This window comes from Lonchura striata, chromosome 17, assembly GCF_046129695.1.
Source record: "Lonchura striata isolate bLonStr1 chromosome 17, bLonStr1.mat, whole genome shotgun sequence".
Taxonomy (NCBI): Eukaryota; Metazoa; Chordata; class Aves; order Passeriformes; family Estrildidae; genus Lonchura; species Lonchura striata.
This window is the reverse complement of record NC_134619.1, coordinates 12,519,718-12,536,351: the sequence shown is the minus strand read 5'-3', so window position 1 is coordinate 12,536,351 and position 16,634 is coordinate 12,519,718. Positions and strand designations below refer to the sequence as shown.

The following is a 16,634-nucleotide window of genomic DNA, read 5'->3' as shown; positions in this document are numbered from 1 at the left end:
GTAAGAGCAACCACGCTGGGACCACCCATGGTCAAACTGGGACCACTCAGGGCCTCACTTAGGGCACCCAGGGCTATGGTGGGGCCAACAAAGACCACGCTGGGACCATCCATCACCAGACTAGAGCCACCCTAGGGCCAGCTGAGGCGCCCAGTGCTACAGCGTGGCCAACAGTGACCGCACTGAGAGCACCTGTGGCCACACTGCGATCACTGGGGCAATCAGGGCTACTGTGGAGCCAACACTGAGACCTCTGGTCACACTGGGACACTCCGGGATGGCCACAGAACCGCGCGTGGGATCCCACTGGGATCTATCTGGTCCAACTGGGACCGCCCCAGCGGCGAGCGGGCAGCGGGACCCAGCGAGGCCCCGCCCCTCTCCGTTCCGCCAAGCACATTGGTGGTTCCTGCTGCCAATCACGCCCTGTGGCCAATCGTATGGCGGCGGGGGCGGGCCCTCCGCGGAGCCAAAGTTGGCTGGGGCGGCGGAGGCGCTCGGCGGAGTCGGGATCGGCGGGGCGCGACCTGCGCACGGACCGGGCCGAGCCGGGCCGAACCGGGCCGAACCGGGCCGAGCCGAACCGAGCCGAGCCGAGCAGAACCGAGCCGAACCCAGCCGAACCCAGCAGAGCCGGGCCGAACCCAGCCGAGCGGAGCCGGGCCGAGCTGAGCCGAGCCGAGCCGAACCGAACCCAACAGAGCCGAACCCAGCCGAGCCGAGCGAAGCAGAGCCGGGCCGGGCCGAACCAAACCAAACGGAGCCGAGCTGAGCCGAGCCGAGCCGAACCACCCTGCCTAACCGGACCGAGCCCTGCCGAACCGAGGAGAACCGCACCGAATCCATCCCTAGAGCAGCGCACCGAACCCGTCCCTGCGGCACCGAGCCGATCCCCAAGGCACCGAACCGGACCCACCCGTACCGCACCGAGGCCGTTCCTTCCGCGCCCAGCCCATCTCTTCGGTACCGCACCGAGCCGTGCCCTGCGGCACCGCACCGCATCCCGGGGCACCGCACCGCGCCTAAGGCACTGCACCCTCGGTACCGCGCCGCTCTCCGCGCCCGGTGCCCGCAGCCCCCGCGCCCGGCGGGACCATGATGTCGTGTGCCGAGCTGCTGGCCGTGTGCCTGCTCTCAGCTGATCGCGGCCCCAAGCCCCACCGCCAGCCGCTGCCCATCTTCCACGACGTGAGTACCGCGGGGGGACCCCCGCAGCCCTGCCCAGCCCCGGGCCGCCCGCGGGGAGCCGCCGCACGGGTGGCGTCGGGGGGAGGCTCCTTCCCGGAGGAACCGGCCCGAGGGATGCGCCCGTGCCAGCCCGGAGCTGTGCGTGTCGTGATGGCTTCAATAATGATGTCGTGTCCTCCTGCTGAATGCTGGGCCTCTGGGTGGCTGGAAACGGCCCACGCCTCATCCAGAGCTGGCTGTCACGACTCCCGGAGCGGGAGCTGTGTGTGACAGGAACGCTGTGGAAGGTTCCCTGGAGCTGTTCACAGCTGGGATCCAGCAGAGCGTTGTCTGCGGCAGCCCCGGGTGCAGCCCCCGGGTGCAGCCCCTGTCCCTGCCCGCTCCCGGCGCTCCGGGGTTGTGCAGAAGGATGCTCCGTGCGGGTTGGGGGTTGCCTCGGCATCCTGGCGGCTGTGGGTGGCACGGGGGAGCTGGGAGTGCAGGTGGTGGCTGTCATTGTGCTCAGAGATGCTGGCACAGCTCCTCCTGTCGCACCGCGTCCCCTCCAGGCCGAGCCGCGCCGCTGCTGTGACGGGGCCGGGGCTCGGGGGAGGCGGCTGCACGCCGGCCATCGCCCGGGCCAGCGGCACAGCCCGGGCCACAGCACCTCTGCAGCACCCCGCGGGGCTCGGCCCTCCTGCTCCTGCCCCAGTGTCCCCGGTGACAGAGCCCTGGCATTGCCGCGTGTCCGGCACCGCTGCGCTCCGAGCCAGCCTGTGCACCAAGGAGATGTGCGGGCAGAGTGCTGCCCCTGCCAGCCAGGGTTAAGGATGAGGGCTGGTGGTGCCGGGCACCTGCACAGCCAGGTCGGTGCCAGCCGTCACGTCCCAGCCGTCACGTCCCAGCTGTCACCTCCGTCTTGATCCGCCCCAGGTTGACCCCCGTGCCCCAGCCCATCCCAGAGAAGGGGAACAGCAGCTCTCAGGCAGCACTTTGGGAAGGTGAATGCCACGTCTGGTCCAGTCCAACACCCCCTGGCATCCCCAGGAAGGCGCTGGGAAGGAAGCGCGGCTCCCTCGGCCGTGGTGCTGCTCGCAGCTGCCAGCTGGAGGTCAGGGTCTGTCCCCTGCCCGGGGGGCTCGGGCTGCCAGGCTCTCCAGCCAGCATCATTAACCGCGCTAATTACTTGGCTGAGGGAAGGTGGGCAGGAGGGGGCGGGTGGTGACAGCTGTGTTCCAGCTCAGCTCCTCAGGGCACTCGTTGAGTCGCATATCCATCCCTCAGGGTGTCATTAAAGCAATTAAAATGGGAAATGTTAACAACGCTAGCAGCTGCTTTCCGGGTTTTGACGGCTTCCCTTCCTCTACCCTGTGACTCCTTGCTCCCACCTTTGCTCCAGAGCTCGGCAGGGTGAGTTTAATCTCCGCGCTTTTGGGTCTGGCCACTTGGCCAGGGTCCAGCTGCCCCCAGGCTGCTCGGGCTGAGCATCCCACGGCAGCAGCGCAGGAGCCCCGCCTGCCTCCCGGCAGCGCTGCCCACCACAGATCCCGGTGGCCGCTGCTCCGCTGGGACCTGCCTGCACATCTCCTGCCTTTGGGAGAGGTGAGGAGGAGGAGGAGGAGGAGGAGGAGGAGGAGGAGGAGGAGGAGGAGGAGGAGGAGGGCTTTGCCCGAGACGCTTCGCTGCAGGCGCGGCACGAACCGCAGTGCTGCCATGGCTCTGTGCAGCATCTCAAGCCTCGGGGAGATTTGTCCCTCAGGCTGGGCTTGCTCTGTCCCCTCCCGGGCCACGGGAGCTCAGGCAGGACGGTGCCTGGCCACATCCTGCCTTAACCTGCCGCGGGTCGATGAGCATTGTCCCCAAGGCACTGTCCCCTCCTGTCCCTGCCTGCCTGTCCCGCAGCCGCGCCTGCCTCCAGACCTGCAGGCAGGGAGAAATCCTCTCATCTCCTTCCTTCCCGGGTACGTGTGGGGCTCATCCCATAAATAAATCCTCTCATCTCCTTCCTTCCCGGGTACGTGTGGGGCTCATCCCATAAATAAATCCTCTCATCTCCTTCCTTCCCGGGTACGTGTGGGGCTCATCCCATAAATAAATCCTCTCATCTCCTTCCTTCCCGGGTACGTGTGGGGCTCATCCCATAAATAAATCCTCTAATCTTCCTTCCCGGGTACGTGTGGGGCTCATCCCATAAATGAATCCTCTCATCTCCTTCCTTCCCGGGTACGTGTGGGGCTCATCCCATAAATGAATCCTCTCATCTTCCTTCCCGGGTACGTGTGGGGCTCATCCCATAAATAAATGCTGTTTTCCAGCCCGGTGAGGCTGCGGCTGCTTGGGCACAGGGCCGAGGGCTGAGGGAAGCATCCCGGGCTCCAGGCAGTGTCCCTGTGCCTCTGAGGCTGCCAGTCTGTCCTGAGGCAAGAGAGGGATGCTTGTAGGGCCCTCCAGCAGCCACGCAGACCTAATCCCACTCCCAGCCTGGCTTGGCTGCCATGGCTGTGCCCAGGGAGGGGACAGCACTCGCCCTGTGGGGCTGGAGTGGCTCTGTGCTGGCTGAGCTGGGCTGGAGCTGCTCCTGGGCTCGGGCAGGGCCGGGCTGGCTGCAGCAGCCGGAGCCGAGCCCTGCCATGCCGGGGGCACTCAGGGCTCCTGCTGGTGCCACAGTCCCCTGGAGCTCCAGGAGCTGCCGTGTGTGTGCTGGCTGGTGTAACTCGTGAGCCTTGTGAGCGAGGGAGAGACACCCACTCTGTGTGCTGAGGCTCCTGCTGAACTCAGGTATTGGAAATGCAGGCAAACCCAATGGGAAAAAATGACGATGTCTGGCTCAATTCAGAAGGCTGAATTATTTCTTTATTATACCTGTGCTAAATCATCAATATACTATATAAAAGGAGGATACTAAAACTACATTCTATTTTCTCTGACTCTAACCCTCCCACAACTCATGACCCTCTCTGAGAGTCCAGCCCCAGGTGGGTTGGATTGGCCATCAGGCTCAAACAATCCTCACCAGAATCCAATCAAGCAATCACCCCAGGTAAACAGTTCTCCAAACACATTCCACATAGGAAAAACAAGGAGCAGAAATAGAAATTGTTTTCTCTTTCATTTCTCTCTGTGCACCGCTATGAAAAATCCTGAGAGGGAGAGAAATGTGCTTGCCACACTCAGGATGGGCTCGCCCCGGATTAGAGACTTTCTCAGCCCCAGGGGATCTCCCCTGAAATTGTGTTCTGCCTCTGAGCCTGCAGATAAACCCTGCTGAGCAAGGCCAGCCCGTGAGTGGGAAATGTTTGTCCTTGCTCCAAGTGCCTGGGTGACACTTGACTGGCTCTGGGATCATCTGGGTGGCCTCTGTGACACCCGGAGCCATAGAGGTGTCATTCCATGAGCCATGGTCCCTCTGATGCCACAGAGCTGTGCAGGATGAAGCTTCTCCCTTGATGGACAGGGTGCGACCCATTCCCTGCAGCCGTGAGACCCCCACAAGGAGCCCGTTAGCCTGGAGAAAGCTTTGCTTTAAAATCCAGAGGAATCGCCACTGTTTGGGAGCAGCAGGTTCCCCTCTCAGCTCCACATTGCATGCAGGAGGTGCTGTGTGGTGCTCAGGGAGTGCCCACCCCCCTTTCCTGGCAGGAAATAAATGCTGTTTATTATTACATTATAATTATAATACATATTATAGTTATAATTATAGCATTATAACATGTATAGTGCTGTTTATTATTATATTATAGCTATAATAATTAATTATAATATTATCATGCTGTTTAATATTATTTTATAAATGCTGTTTAGTAATAAATGCTGGCGGGGCAGTAGCCTGGCTGGCTGGAATCCCAGGGGATGGGGGGGCAAGAATAGAAAAGTTCTGTCTCCTTTCCCAGCCCTATTTTCTTTCCTAATCTTTCTTCAGACCTGCAGATTTCTTCATCAGCCAGGATGCTATACAGGACAGTTGCCACATAGAAAATTGTATGTCGTTGCCTCCATTAGGATGTGCTGGACAATACCTCAAACATTTTAATCTAGGAAAACATTGCCCGAAGTGATTCTTTTCCTCACTAGGGTCAGCCCCAGACCTTCCAATAATTCCTGAGGAAACAGATCCTGGCAGGGCTGAGCAGCCCCAGCTTTCTCCTGGGTGATGGGCAGAAGCCTCATGGTTGGGAGCCTGCATCAAGACCCTGAACTGGAGCAGCTCTCCAGCTGTGCAGTGTGGCAGAAGCAGCTGCAGATTAATGAATTAATCAATAATTAATTACAGTGAGTGTGCACACCGAGGTGTTGTGGGAAGGGCTGTGCTGAGGGGGGGTTACACAGCTCAGGGCAGGAGCTGCTCGAGTGTTGGTGAAGCACAAAGTGCTTCCTTACAGACTGGGCTTGTTCCTAATGTTCTTTCGTTTAAATGGACTGAAAAATCAAAGAGTTGCCATCACAAGGATGTAGCAAAGTCTTTTCTGCTTCGCCTCTGTGTTCTCTAAAGGTGCTTGCTGTGAGTGCCAGGCTCTCTCGGCCAGGGGCTCTGTGCATTAGAGGCAGGAGATGGGTTTAGTCATTGGCAAAGGGGAATTTCCCGGAGCAGCCTGTGCAGTCCCAGCAGCTGGCGCTTCCCCCTGAGCTCCTGGAGGTGATTTTCCGTGGTGCTGGGTGCTGCCTGGCTCTCTCTTCAGCTGCCCTTCTGTCCCTGCTGCCACGCTGAGCCCTGCTGTGTTTTGTCTTGCAGATTTTCCGGCGAGCCGACAAGAACGGTGAGTGCTCTGTGCCTGCCTCTGGCTGAAGCAGCGTGCCTCATTCCCACGGCGAGGTTTGGCTGGAAGAGGGAGGGTGGAAAATGCTTTTCTGCTTCACCTGGCTCGCCGAGCCTGCCCAGGGGCTGGGGAATGGGCTCCCCCATTCCCCATCCGTGCACCACGCAGAACACAGCCCCTTCCAAGCCCTTCTCCTGCCCAGGGGCTGGCTGGCTTCTGCTTGGTCCCTCACGGGATTGGTTCTGTCTCTGTGCTCAGCCCAGGGTTTTACAGGTGCTCCTGGCTGGGTGATCCTGTTTCTGGGTGCCCCTGGAGCCCCTGGCATTTGGGAGTTAGGCTCTGCTGCCCAGTTTTTAGTCCAGCACCCATAAAGCAAGAGGTTCAAAATCACAAGTGGTTTCCCTGAGCCCCACGCTCTCTTGGGCTCTTTTTCTTCATGGTAGCTTAGGAGATGCTTTTATTGCAGATCACAATGCAGCCCAGGAGCTGCAGTCCTCCACAGAGAGGAAGGAGAAAGCTCTTGAGTCCATGGAGAGCACTTTCTTTCCATGGAAACCTGATGCTGCCCTCAGTGTGCTGTTTATTCTTGGACAGTCTGCGTGCCTTTCTGAGAACACCACAGTGGGGCCTCTAGGAAAGGGCTGCAATTCCACCTGCAGTTCCAGCAGCAGCACTCTGTGTTTTTGCTGGGCTGGTGGGCCACGCTCTCAGGGAGATTTGCGCTGTGATTCTCATGCAGAGCACGCCCAGCCGTCCCACAGACACATAATTATTCTCCCCTTTTCTTTGAATGCAGATGATGGGAAGCTGTCATTTGAGGAGTTCAAGAACTACTTTGCTGATGGCATCCTGAGCTCGGAGGAGCTGTGGGAGTTGTTCAGTGGCATTGACAGGCGTCACTCAGAGTGAGTAGCGTGGAGGAGACACGGGAGAAGCTAAAACTGCCTGCCTGGAGGTGGAGGACGTTGGGAGGAGGGTGTGATAAATAGTCAGGGTGAGACAAACCCACCTCATGCCACACGCAGGTGTTCAAAGCCCCCAGCAGCGAGCCCTGCGAGTGCTGAGAGCAGTCAGACATTTTGAGAGCACCATCCTGTATTCTGCAGCTCCAGAAAGCGAGCAGGCATTGAAAATGCTGTTCTTTTGCTCTGGAAAATATACTCCTGGAATAGCTGTGTGTCTGCAGGAGTGTGTGCTGGTGTGGGGACACAGCACAGGCTGGGCAGTCACAGACTTTGCCACTGCTGACTCAGGAGCTGCTTGTCACTTATGTAAGAGCTGCTTTCCACCCCAAGCGTGCCTGGTGCATGTAGTGGGGAATTTAGGGCAGTACAAAGTCACATAAAACTATATTCCCTGTCTGGAAGGGCTAAGTAATCTTTAGAAGTGAGGAATTTTAAAATACTCGTTAAAATACTTGTTCTTAAAATGAAAATAAGAAAGAAAGGTTGTAGGCCTAATGCTGAAATGCTTGTGAGGTATAGAGTCCAAAGCATTTGGCTAGATCTACCACCACCACTTCTCTGTACCTACACTTATGATGGATTTGATAAAGGTAAAATATGCATAGCAGTTGTAGGTTGCTTTGTGTGACATTCATGTACTTGTAAAAAAAACAAAGAAAGCCCCAAAGAGCAGGAGAAGGAATTGGGATTAGCTCGGATCTCCTTGTGAGTGGGCTCAGCTGGGATTCTCATCCCAGATTTTTGGGTATTTTTGGCCTCTCTGGGGTCTCTGTACCCAGCTGGTTGCTGTGGGTGAGGCTGTCCTGGCACTGGGAGGAACTGGGGTCTGTCCAAACACTGGGGTGCTGCTGGGGGACCAGGGGCTGCAGTTTCCTCCCAGTCTGGGTGGCAGGTGGATTTTACCTGTCCTTCTGTTCTGGACCTGTTGGGGAAATTCAGAAAATGCATCTTTCCATGAGGGTGTTCAGGAATTGGGTGCAGATTGCTCAGAGCCTTTGACCTGGAGGCACAGGGGATGGAAGTGCTGACCTGGTGCCCCTTGAAGTCCCTTGGTGGAAATAACCTCAAGCCTGTGAGTGTCTGGAAGAAGGAATTTGAGTGGATTCCTTCTTCTCTCTTTACTCGGAGACTCTGCAGGATCTGCCAGCCCCTGATGATGGAGAGTGACTGAAACACTCCGTGTCACACAAAAAAGATTTGGAAACCAGATCTGTAATGGCAGTGGAGGTTCCCAACATGACAAATTATAAAAAAAAAAAAATCCCGTCTGCTTTTCTGCAGCTGATTGCTGTTTTCTTGCATAAATTCCAGGCACATTCTGACAAAATCCCAACAGCATAATGATGACAAGCTCCTCCATCATCAGTTCAGGCTTAATTACAGTTAATCAGTGGTTTGAGCACAGTCAAAATACAGCTATGGGAAATGTGGAGAGTCTCAGGATGAGTGCTTTGGAGGCAGAGGATGGCTCTTCTCTTGGAGTGGGAATGGCAGGGAGGAAAGCCTGCTGCCCCTGGCAGCCCTGCCAAATGGGTCAGGATTTGGTGTGCACGTTCTGCCCATGAGCTCCACTCGGTTTTTGGTGTGAACGAGTTCTGGCAGCATGGGAATGGCCCCAGCAGCCCTGGGGTTTGCCTGCTGTGCTCTGTCCTGCCCTGCCTGTGCCCTGGGGCTGCTCAGGCTGGGGGACATGGGAGAGGCTCCCGTGCAGGGCTGCTGATGGAGCAGGCTGCATCAGGGGGAAAAGGGAGCAGATCTTCTCCTGGACAGCTCCCAGAGGGATGGTTTCTGCCATGAGATGTTGTTGATTGGTTCAATGTTCAGTGGTTTAGTGATTGATTAGTTAACATTTCTTTTTAAGCAGCAAGCAGCCAAGATATAAAGAGTTATTAATAACCTTAGAAGCCACAGGGAGAGAGTTGATGGCAGCTCCTTGTCACACCTTGCTGGAAAGGGCAGTGAGCTGAGCTGGTGGCTCATTGTTCCTGCTGAAACCAGTCCCAGCCCCAGGTGCTCACTGGGAGCAATGCAATTGCCTGGATAACGTGTGCACCAGGTGTCCACATCCCCTCTGTGGTGGCTTTTACCCTTCTCTCAGGTGGGAGCCAGGGTTTCCCTGCCCTGCTCTGGCAGGCTGTGCTGTGCATGCTGCAGTGCCAGGGCTCTTGCAGCACTGCAGCAGCTCTGCAGGCTCCAGGCAGCTGCCAGAAATAAAGGGGAAAACTTCAGAAGGTGCAAAACCTTTTTGCAATGTACACTGGTGCCCCAAACCCCAGTGTCTGTGTCAGGCAGAGCTGCTAGAGATGGGATCAGCAAAGTTGGGCAGAGTGGAGCTGGCAGAGCGAGGGGCTTTGCAGGTTTATCTCTATTGAGTCTCGAGGGAAACACGATTTTTTAAATCCACTTTAAAAAGTGCCTGCAGTGCCAGGTCAGTGCGCAGAGCCCTGCCTAAATCAGCTGCTGCGTGTTTAAAATAGCTGAGCTGAATCCCAGCCTCACACTGCCCCTCTCTGCTGCCTCAGAGCTCCAGGTGCACTCCCAGAGCAGAGGGTCTGCACCTCTGCCCTGGCTCTGCCACCCCTCAGGTCAAAATATTCCCCTACTCTGAACCTCTGCCTGCTGTTAAAGTGCTCTCCATGGAAGCCCAGAAGAAAGGGGGAGACAGAAACAGCCTTTGATGGCTCGGGAGCAGCTGTAGGAAGATTTTTGCCTTAATTATTTCACCTTAAATGGCATTTTGAGCACTTCACACACTGTTCTCTTATTTTATATGGGGGTGTTTTTGCCCTGTGAGCAGTGTCAGAGGGGGGACAGGGTGATGTGGCCATGGTTTCCCACACCCTGGGCAGCAGCACTGCAGCTTTCCTTGTGCTGAGAGCCTGGCAAGCTCCAGGTACCGCCACTTCCTCCATGTGTGACAGCACTTAAACACTTAAAAAACACTTGAAAAACTCTCTTTGGGGCTCTCTTCCACTTTTCCAATCAGGATTAAAATTGGATGTAATCATTTGGGGGATTTTGAGGCAGCAGAACGCCTTGAGCAGAGGCTGATTTGAATAAATGACATGCTGGGCTCTGTCCCTGCAGGCTCTGGCATTGAGAGCAGCTCTGCCTCCGTGGCTTGGGCCACCTGAGCAGATCCTACAGCACCATGCAGGCCCATCCCAAAACCTGGGGCTCTTATTGAACATTCCCCTCTCCCTCTCCACCCCAGCAGCACCTTCAGCACCAGAGGAGGGATCTGCCAGAGCCCTGCAGGGATGCTGGGGGGGATTGTGCAGTGCTCTCTGTTAGTGACAAGGGTGAGGTTCTGAACCTCTGCCTCCAGGATTTTGGAGCCAGATCCTTGCTGTCATGGCCTTCAGGGCAGGAACAACCCCTCTGTGAAGTCATCCAGCCCCTGGGATCCTGCAGACAGCCCCACAGCACCTGGGCTCTGAGGGAGGGAGGAGGAGGAGGAGCAGCTGGAGGGGCTCTGGCCATGGGGAGGAGCTGGGCTGAGCTCAGGGATGAACAAGGAGGGAGCCCTGGCTGGATGCTTCCCACCCTTGGAGGAAGAGGTTGGGTTGAAGAAGCAGCTCCAGGGCTCAGAAATGGGGCTGCCAACCCAGCTGGCCAGCCAGGGGTGTGGAGCATCTCTATCCCTACCCCACTCTGTTGGCACAGATGCTCTCCCTGCACGCTCTAGCTCCAGGAGATGTTGGTGGAGCAGATTCTCCTGCTCCTTCAGCCCCTGGGTGCTGCAGGGGCTGGGAATGGCTCCTGAGCTGCTGGCTCTGAATCTGTGCAGCTCCTTATTTTTCACATGTATTTTCATGTGAAAATACATGAACATGAAAACCCACCAGGATGCAAGACAAGCCCCCAAACCCCTGCTCACCACCACTGTTTTCCCCACACCAGCTCCACTATCTAACAGGAGCTTTTTTGTGTTTTTTGCAGTAACGTGGACACGGAGAAGTTGTGTGGTAAGTCAGGGATCTCCTCCCAGGGTGTGTGTGGTGGGGCTTGTGTGTGTCTGACCTGGGCAGGACTGGGCGGCATCGAAGGTCCCTGTGGCTGGATCCCAGCACAGAGGTGCTTTTCCCAAGGGGATAGATGTCTTAAAGACAGGTGTCTGCTGAGGAAGGCAGGAGCCTCCTCTGAAATGGAAAAAGCAAATCCCCTCCCTCTGAATTATTATAATTTTGAAAGTAAGGGGCTCTCAGGCAAAGATATGGGAATAGGAATAACAGTTCTTTATTAGGGAAGAAAATAAAAATAAAATAAACAATGCAGTAATACAAAACAGCACTGGCAGAGTGAGAGCAGCCCTATCCCCCTGTGGGTCAGGGAGGTGGCTCAGCCCCATCCCAGGGGGGCTCAGCCCTCCTGCAGTGCCAGCTGTGCTTCTGCTGGAGCAGGATCCTGCACAAGGGGGGAGTTTTCCTCTGGAGCTCCAGGGCTGGGGGAGATGGGCCTGGGCTCCCCTGGGAATGCAGGGGGAAGAAAGCTGCTCCTCTGGGAATGCAGGGGGCAAAGGCTGCTGTGGGGTTCCAAAGGCAGGTTGGATCCAGGTAGGAATGCTTGGCTCCTCCCCTGGGCGCAGCATCTCCCCATGGATGCTGGAATTTTCTCAGCCATGCAGGGACACTCAGTGGCCATGGACAGCAGAGATCTCCTGCAGGGAGGATTGGCTGTGGGAGAGATGAAGAAAAAACTGCCCAGGGAACAGCAGAGACCTGCCCCAGCTCTGACAGATGGGAAATAGAACACACAGCCCCAGCCACATCTCACCACCCAGAACAATAGGGAAAGACTTTTCATTTCAGTCCAAGTGGGAGAATGACTCTGGAAAGGGAGGGGGATCCCCCCTTGCAGCTCTGGCTGTGTGTGGGAGCAGGGGAGGCAGAGATGGAAGCTGACCATGGGGTTCTGTCCTGCTGCAGATTATTTCTCGGCGTACCTCGGGGAATACAGGAATGTGCTCTCCGCCCTGGAAACCCTCAACGCTGCGGTGCTGGCAGCCATGGACAAAACCAAGCTGGTAAGGATGGAACCAGGGTGTGAAATTGGAGCTGTGATGAGCTCAGCTGCTTCTTAATGTGGAATTTGGGGGTTAGAGGCAGCAAACCCCTCAGATGAAGGGGTGTCTGTGTGTGTTTGGGCTGCCTGCACGTGCAGGCGCAGCCTGGAGGAGAGGAAGGGCAGCAGCCTGCTACCAGTGCGTGGGGTTTGCTGCTGCCTTTCCCAAAAGCATCTTCTGAGAAAGCTGCTCAGGCCAGTACAGTCACTCGGTCCACACTCTCACCACAGCTAGGTCAGCAAAAACAGACAGAAAGGGTCTCTGTGTAAACTTCCAGTGAGGTTTATTGTAGAATCACACTGAAGGAATCCAGGGACAAAGAGAGGACTGTGAGTGTCCTCGGTTAAGTATGGGGTCAGGAACCAATGATTTGGGGACAGAGGGACAGTACAGAGGGCAGTGACATGTGAGAAAGGGCAGATGAACACAGCTGCAGGACACCGTGGGAGAAGCCCATTTTGACTCACCCTTAGGACATTCTCAAAGCCTGTGGTGAATTCTTCCAGGGCAACATCCTAGAAGTTCCCTTAATAATTCCAAAGGTGTTCACAGGGAAGGGTAAACCCAAAGCTTTCATGCTGTGGAGACCTTATCTGTGCTCTGGGGACATCATCCCCCCTTGCAGGGCTCTGGCAGTGTGATGGAACCCCCAGGCCTGGTTCAGGGGCTCTGTGTGGTGGAAAAGTCTCTCCTCCACCCCGTGCTTCCAAAGAAAGGCTCAGCAGTCTCTGTTGTTTGGTCTCATGGTTGTTTATTGCAAGTTATCTAAAAGATTTTCTCCTCTGGCTGCTGTGGTTTGCTCACAGCTCAGGCAGAGGCACACACACACCCTGACATCCTCTCTGACCCCGACTGCTTCTTCTCTCCCTGCCAGGGCTGCTGCTGTCTTTTATATGGTACATTACATATTACATGGTTACAGTTTTTCCCAATGCCTATTACCTATATTAAATGGTGCTTTTCTATCTTTTATATGGTACATTACGTGTTACATGGTTACAGTTTATCCCAATGCCTATTGCCTATATTAAATGGTGCTTTTCTATCTTTTATATGGTACATTACATGTTACATGTTTACAGTTTTTCCCAATGCCTATTACCTATATTAAATGGTGCTTTTCTACTCTAAACCAATCTGTGAGTGCCAACATCACCAAGAACATGGAGGTGAGGAAGAAGAGAGAGGGAGGACAGGACAGGCCCAAATCCCAAATCCGTCTTAAAACCTCTGACCCCCATGTACAAAACAGAAACCCCCCCTGTACAGGACTCAAAAATTCTTCCCTCTATTTTGTGACTGCTTCTACTCTAATATCTAAACTTTTGCGACTTCTTGTTCTTCCTGTAAAGTTGGTAAATCGTTCCATGGCTCAAACCCAAAATCACAGCTGTTTCCAGCTGCCTGCCAGGGTCTCAAATGCTTCTGACCTGGAACCAGAACCTCCAAAAATGTCTGAGGGACATTTTGATTTCCCACAGCAGTGCCCGTTCCAGCAGCATCCTGCCCACAGAGGCTTTCTGGGAGCATCACTGAGGGCCCGTGTCCAGTTCTGGGCCAGAACAAAGAGTTGCCCACCCAGCAGCATGGCTCAAAACGTGCCCTGCAGGGCTGATGGTGCTCGGGACGGGGCCCAGCCCGGGCTGTGCTCGCAGCACCGAGTGGGGCAGGGGCAGCCCTGCAATTCCTGCTCTCCCAGCCTGGTACAGGCTTTATTCTCCCAGCCTGGTGCAGGCTTCACTCCTGAGCCAGTGCTCACCCTCTCCCTGCAGCCTGTACTGATGGAAGCACTTTGGAGGCTGCTAATTAGGGCAAGCTCCGAGCCCTGGCTGTGCTGGGCAGTGCCAGGGTGAGCAGGGTGGGGAGCACAGCGCTGGCAGGGCCCTGCCCAGGGACCAGCAGCTCCTTCTGAGCTGTGTCAGAGGGTTCAGCTGTGTGCTTGGGCTGCTGCTGAGCCAGGGGAACTCCCTGTGAAGCAGGTGAGGGGCATCATCCGTGTGAGTCAGACAGAGAAGGGAAGGGGGCCAGCCCCACGCTCACCACAGTGGTGTTTGTGCCTCTGTAGTGCCAGTCCCTCTCTGGGTTTTCCTCTGGCCAGAGCCAGCCTCAGCAGCGTCTCCCTGTATGTGTGGAAATTTCATGCCAGGAGAGGGAATCTCCTGAAAATGCATTTTCACATTGGTTCAGGTCCCTGGCCCCACTCACAGTTATTAAATACAAGTCCAGAGGCAGAGGAGGAATCCTCTTCAGAGAGCTGTGCTTTTTCCAGTTCCTTTCTGTTCTGGTTTTTTTTGGGTAATGGATGTGTACAGCCATGTATTTCTGCAAAGAGCAGCACAGTCTCTCTTCTCCACATATTGCTGTGAGGCATTCACTCCCTCCAGAGCTTCTGTGGTGCTCCCTGGAAAAGAGAAGCAGGTTTTTCCTGTTGAAGCAAATTTTGATGGATTCATTTCTCCACCTGTTTGGATCTGCCTGTAGCCAGGTAGTGCAGTGTTCCCAGCACTGCTCTCAGCCAGGAGGGACCTGTGCTGATCAGGGCTCTGATCCCAGCCCCGATGTGCCCCAGTGCAGGTATTGATCCTGATCAGGTGCTCTGATCCCAGCCCTGATGTGCCCCTGATGTGCTTCCAAAATTGAATAATAGGATTATGAGTGTGTAGTTTAAATAGAAGTGTGTAATATCATGTAGTAGAAAACTTATAGTTTAAAGTTTTAGAATAATATATATAAAGAATAATAGAATAACATTATATATTAATATAATATAATATAATATAATATAATATAATATAATATAATATAATATAATATAATATAATATAATATAATATAATTAATATCAATCATATCATATAATCTATAAAATATATAATAATATATGTGTTATATAATTAATAATATATAATAGAATTCAGAATAATATACATAAAACAAGATAGATGTTTTAGGGCAGAATCTACTCCTTTTTCTTCATCTTCTTCTTCATGAGTTTGAGTAGTATTGTGTAATTGGATAAAAAAACCCACATTACAAGCCACAAGTATTTAGTTATTAAGTTAGAAGTAAAAATAATTTGTCATTTCCTAATTGAACAGTTTATCCTTAAAAACCTTGGAGAGAGAGATATACAGCTCTAGTTTTAGTTTATTGAAATAAAATACTATAGAACTCACAATGTGTGAAACTCTAATATAGCTAGGAACTAATAGACACCTAGGTCCAAACAAGAAATACCATCTCAAGCATTCAATCCCAACCTTAACAAAAAAAGGAGCAAAGACTCCTGAGTGGAAGAGCCCTGCTGAAGGACCTGCAGGTCCTGTCCTTGCCAGGCTGTGCTTGGGAGGACTTGGGCTGGCTCTGGGCAGGCAGCGAGGCCCAGGCTGGCAGGAGGGACGAGAAGGAGGAGAAGGAGAAGAAGGAAGGAGGACATCTCTGCTTTGAGCTGTCCCAGCACAGCATCTCTTGCTCAGGGCATGGTCCAGCTCCAGCAGCTCCTCCCTGCTGCAGCCACAGGGCTGCTCAGCCCTGCATCCCCCAGGGACACAGCTGGAAACGTGAAAAAGTGTCAGAATCTGAGGTATTGATGATTCCGAGATTGCAGAAAGTCTCTGTCTGTCAGCCCCGCTGCCAAAGCAGAAGCCATCATTGGTCTGTGCTGGTTTCCAGGTTGTTTATTCTGTTTTTCTCTCACATGTTCTGCTGCCCTGCCCAGCTCTGTCCTGCAGGGCAGCGTGTGGGGTTCTGCCCTCAGTGGGATGTGACAAACATTAAATACCAGAAACTCCCTGGGCTGGATTTACAATAACGTGCCAATATCTGTCACCCATGTTGAACAGTGTGTCCCCAGCCTGAACCAACAGAAAAATGCCAACACCACAGTGAAATATGGAGGGTGTGAAGAAGGAGAAAAAGGACAAGGCACACCCAATTTCCTCCATCTTGTCCCCTTTGGACCCCTAATCTAGAGTCCTAAAATTTTACTTTTGCACCCGTGCCACACTTAATTATTACTCATATCAAACACTCAGAGCTTGTAATTCATCCTGTAAGATTGAAAACTCTTTTCCATGGACAGAGATCACAGCCAGTGTCTCTGGGGCTCTGTCCAGGGGGGTTCCTGACCCCTGCCAGGGTCCCAGACCTGCCAGGGCAGCCAGAGGGAAGCTCTGGACTCCCACAAAAAGGAGCAGCACAACACACAGAGAGCTGGGGCAGCTCCGTGGGGACTGCTCAGCGTGCCACTGAGCTACCCAGGAGGGGAATAAGACATGAAGGTTCCATGGGGGTGTTTGGGAGCTGTGGTTTGAGGCGGTGCTGCCAAAAGCCTTCTTGGGATGGAATATTCCCAGCTCTATGCGTGTCCCTGCAGGCCAGGATACCTGGCATGGGTGGCTGGGCTGTGTCCCAGCTGTCTCCTGCCTGCCAGGCTCCTCCATCTCCTTGGCAGGAGAAACCCTGGGATAGAGTGTGGGAGGTGCAAGCTGGGTTTGTCCTGGGTGCCTGCAGTCACTGCAGTGTCAGATTGGGCCCTTTCCTGACCCAGAGTTGGGGCAACTGAGAGGTGGCTTAAAAACTTTTATTTAATTTTCAGTCTCATGAGAAGGGTGAGACAATACAGATGTTATCATTCACACCATCACAATCAGAAACCAACTATTTCCTAATTACAAAACATTA

The 16,634-nt window shown here is 54.3% G+C and overlaps 1 protein-coding gene across 2 annotated transcripts in view; it reads left to right on the top strand.

Annotated features, from left to right (window-relative positions):
* Positions 1–480: 480 nt before the first annotated feature.
* Positions 481–16,634, top strand: part of NECAB3 (N-terminal EF-hand calcium binding protein 3) — a 28,041-nt gene continuing 11,887 nt past the window's right edge. Inside the window, exons 1-5 of one of the 2 annotated variants that reach the window (XM_021540454.3) lie at positions 481–1,188; positions 5,897–5,921; positions 6,718–6,826; positions 10,829–10,854; positions 11,815–11,912. In XM_021540454.3, the coding sequence (XP_021396129.2) occupies positions 1,096–1,188; positions 5,897–5,921; positions 6,718–6,826; positions 10,829–10,854; positions 11,815–11,912 (351 nt within the window). In that variant the 5' untranslated portion in view covers positions 481–1,095. The remainder of the gene's footprint in view (positions 1,189–5,896; positions 5,922–6,717; positions 6,827–10,828; positions 10,855–11,814; positions 11,913–16,634) is intronic. The other variant, XM_077787032.1, reaches the window with a different exon arrangement.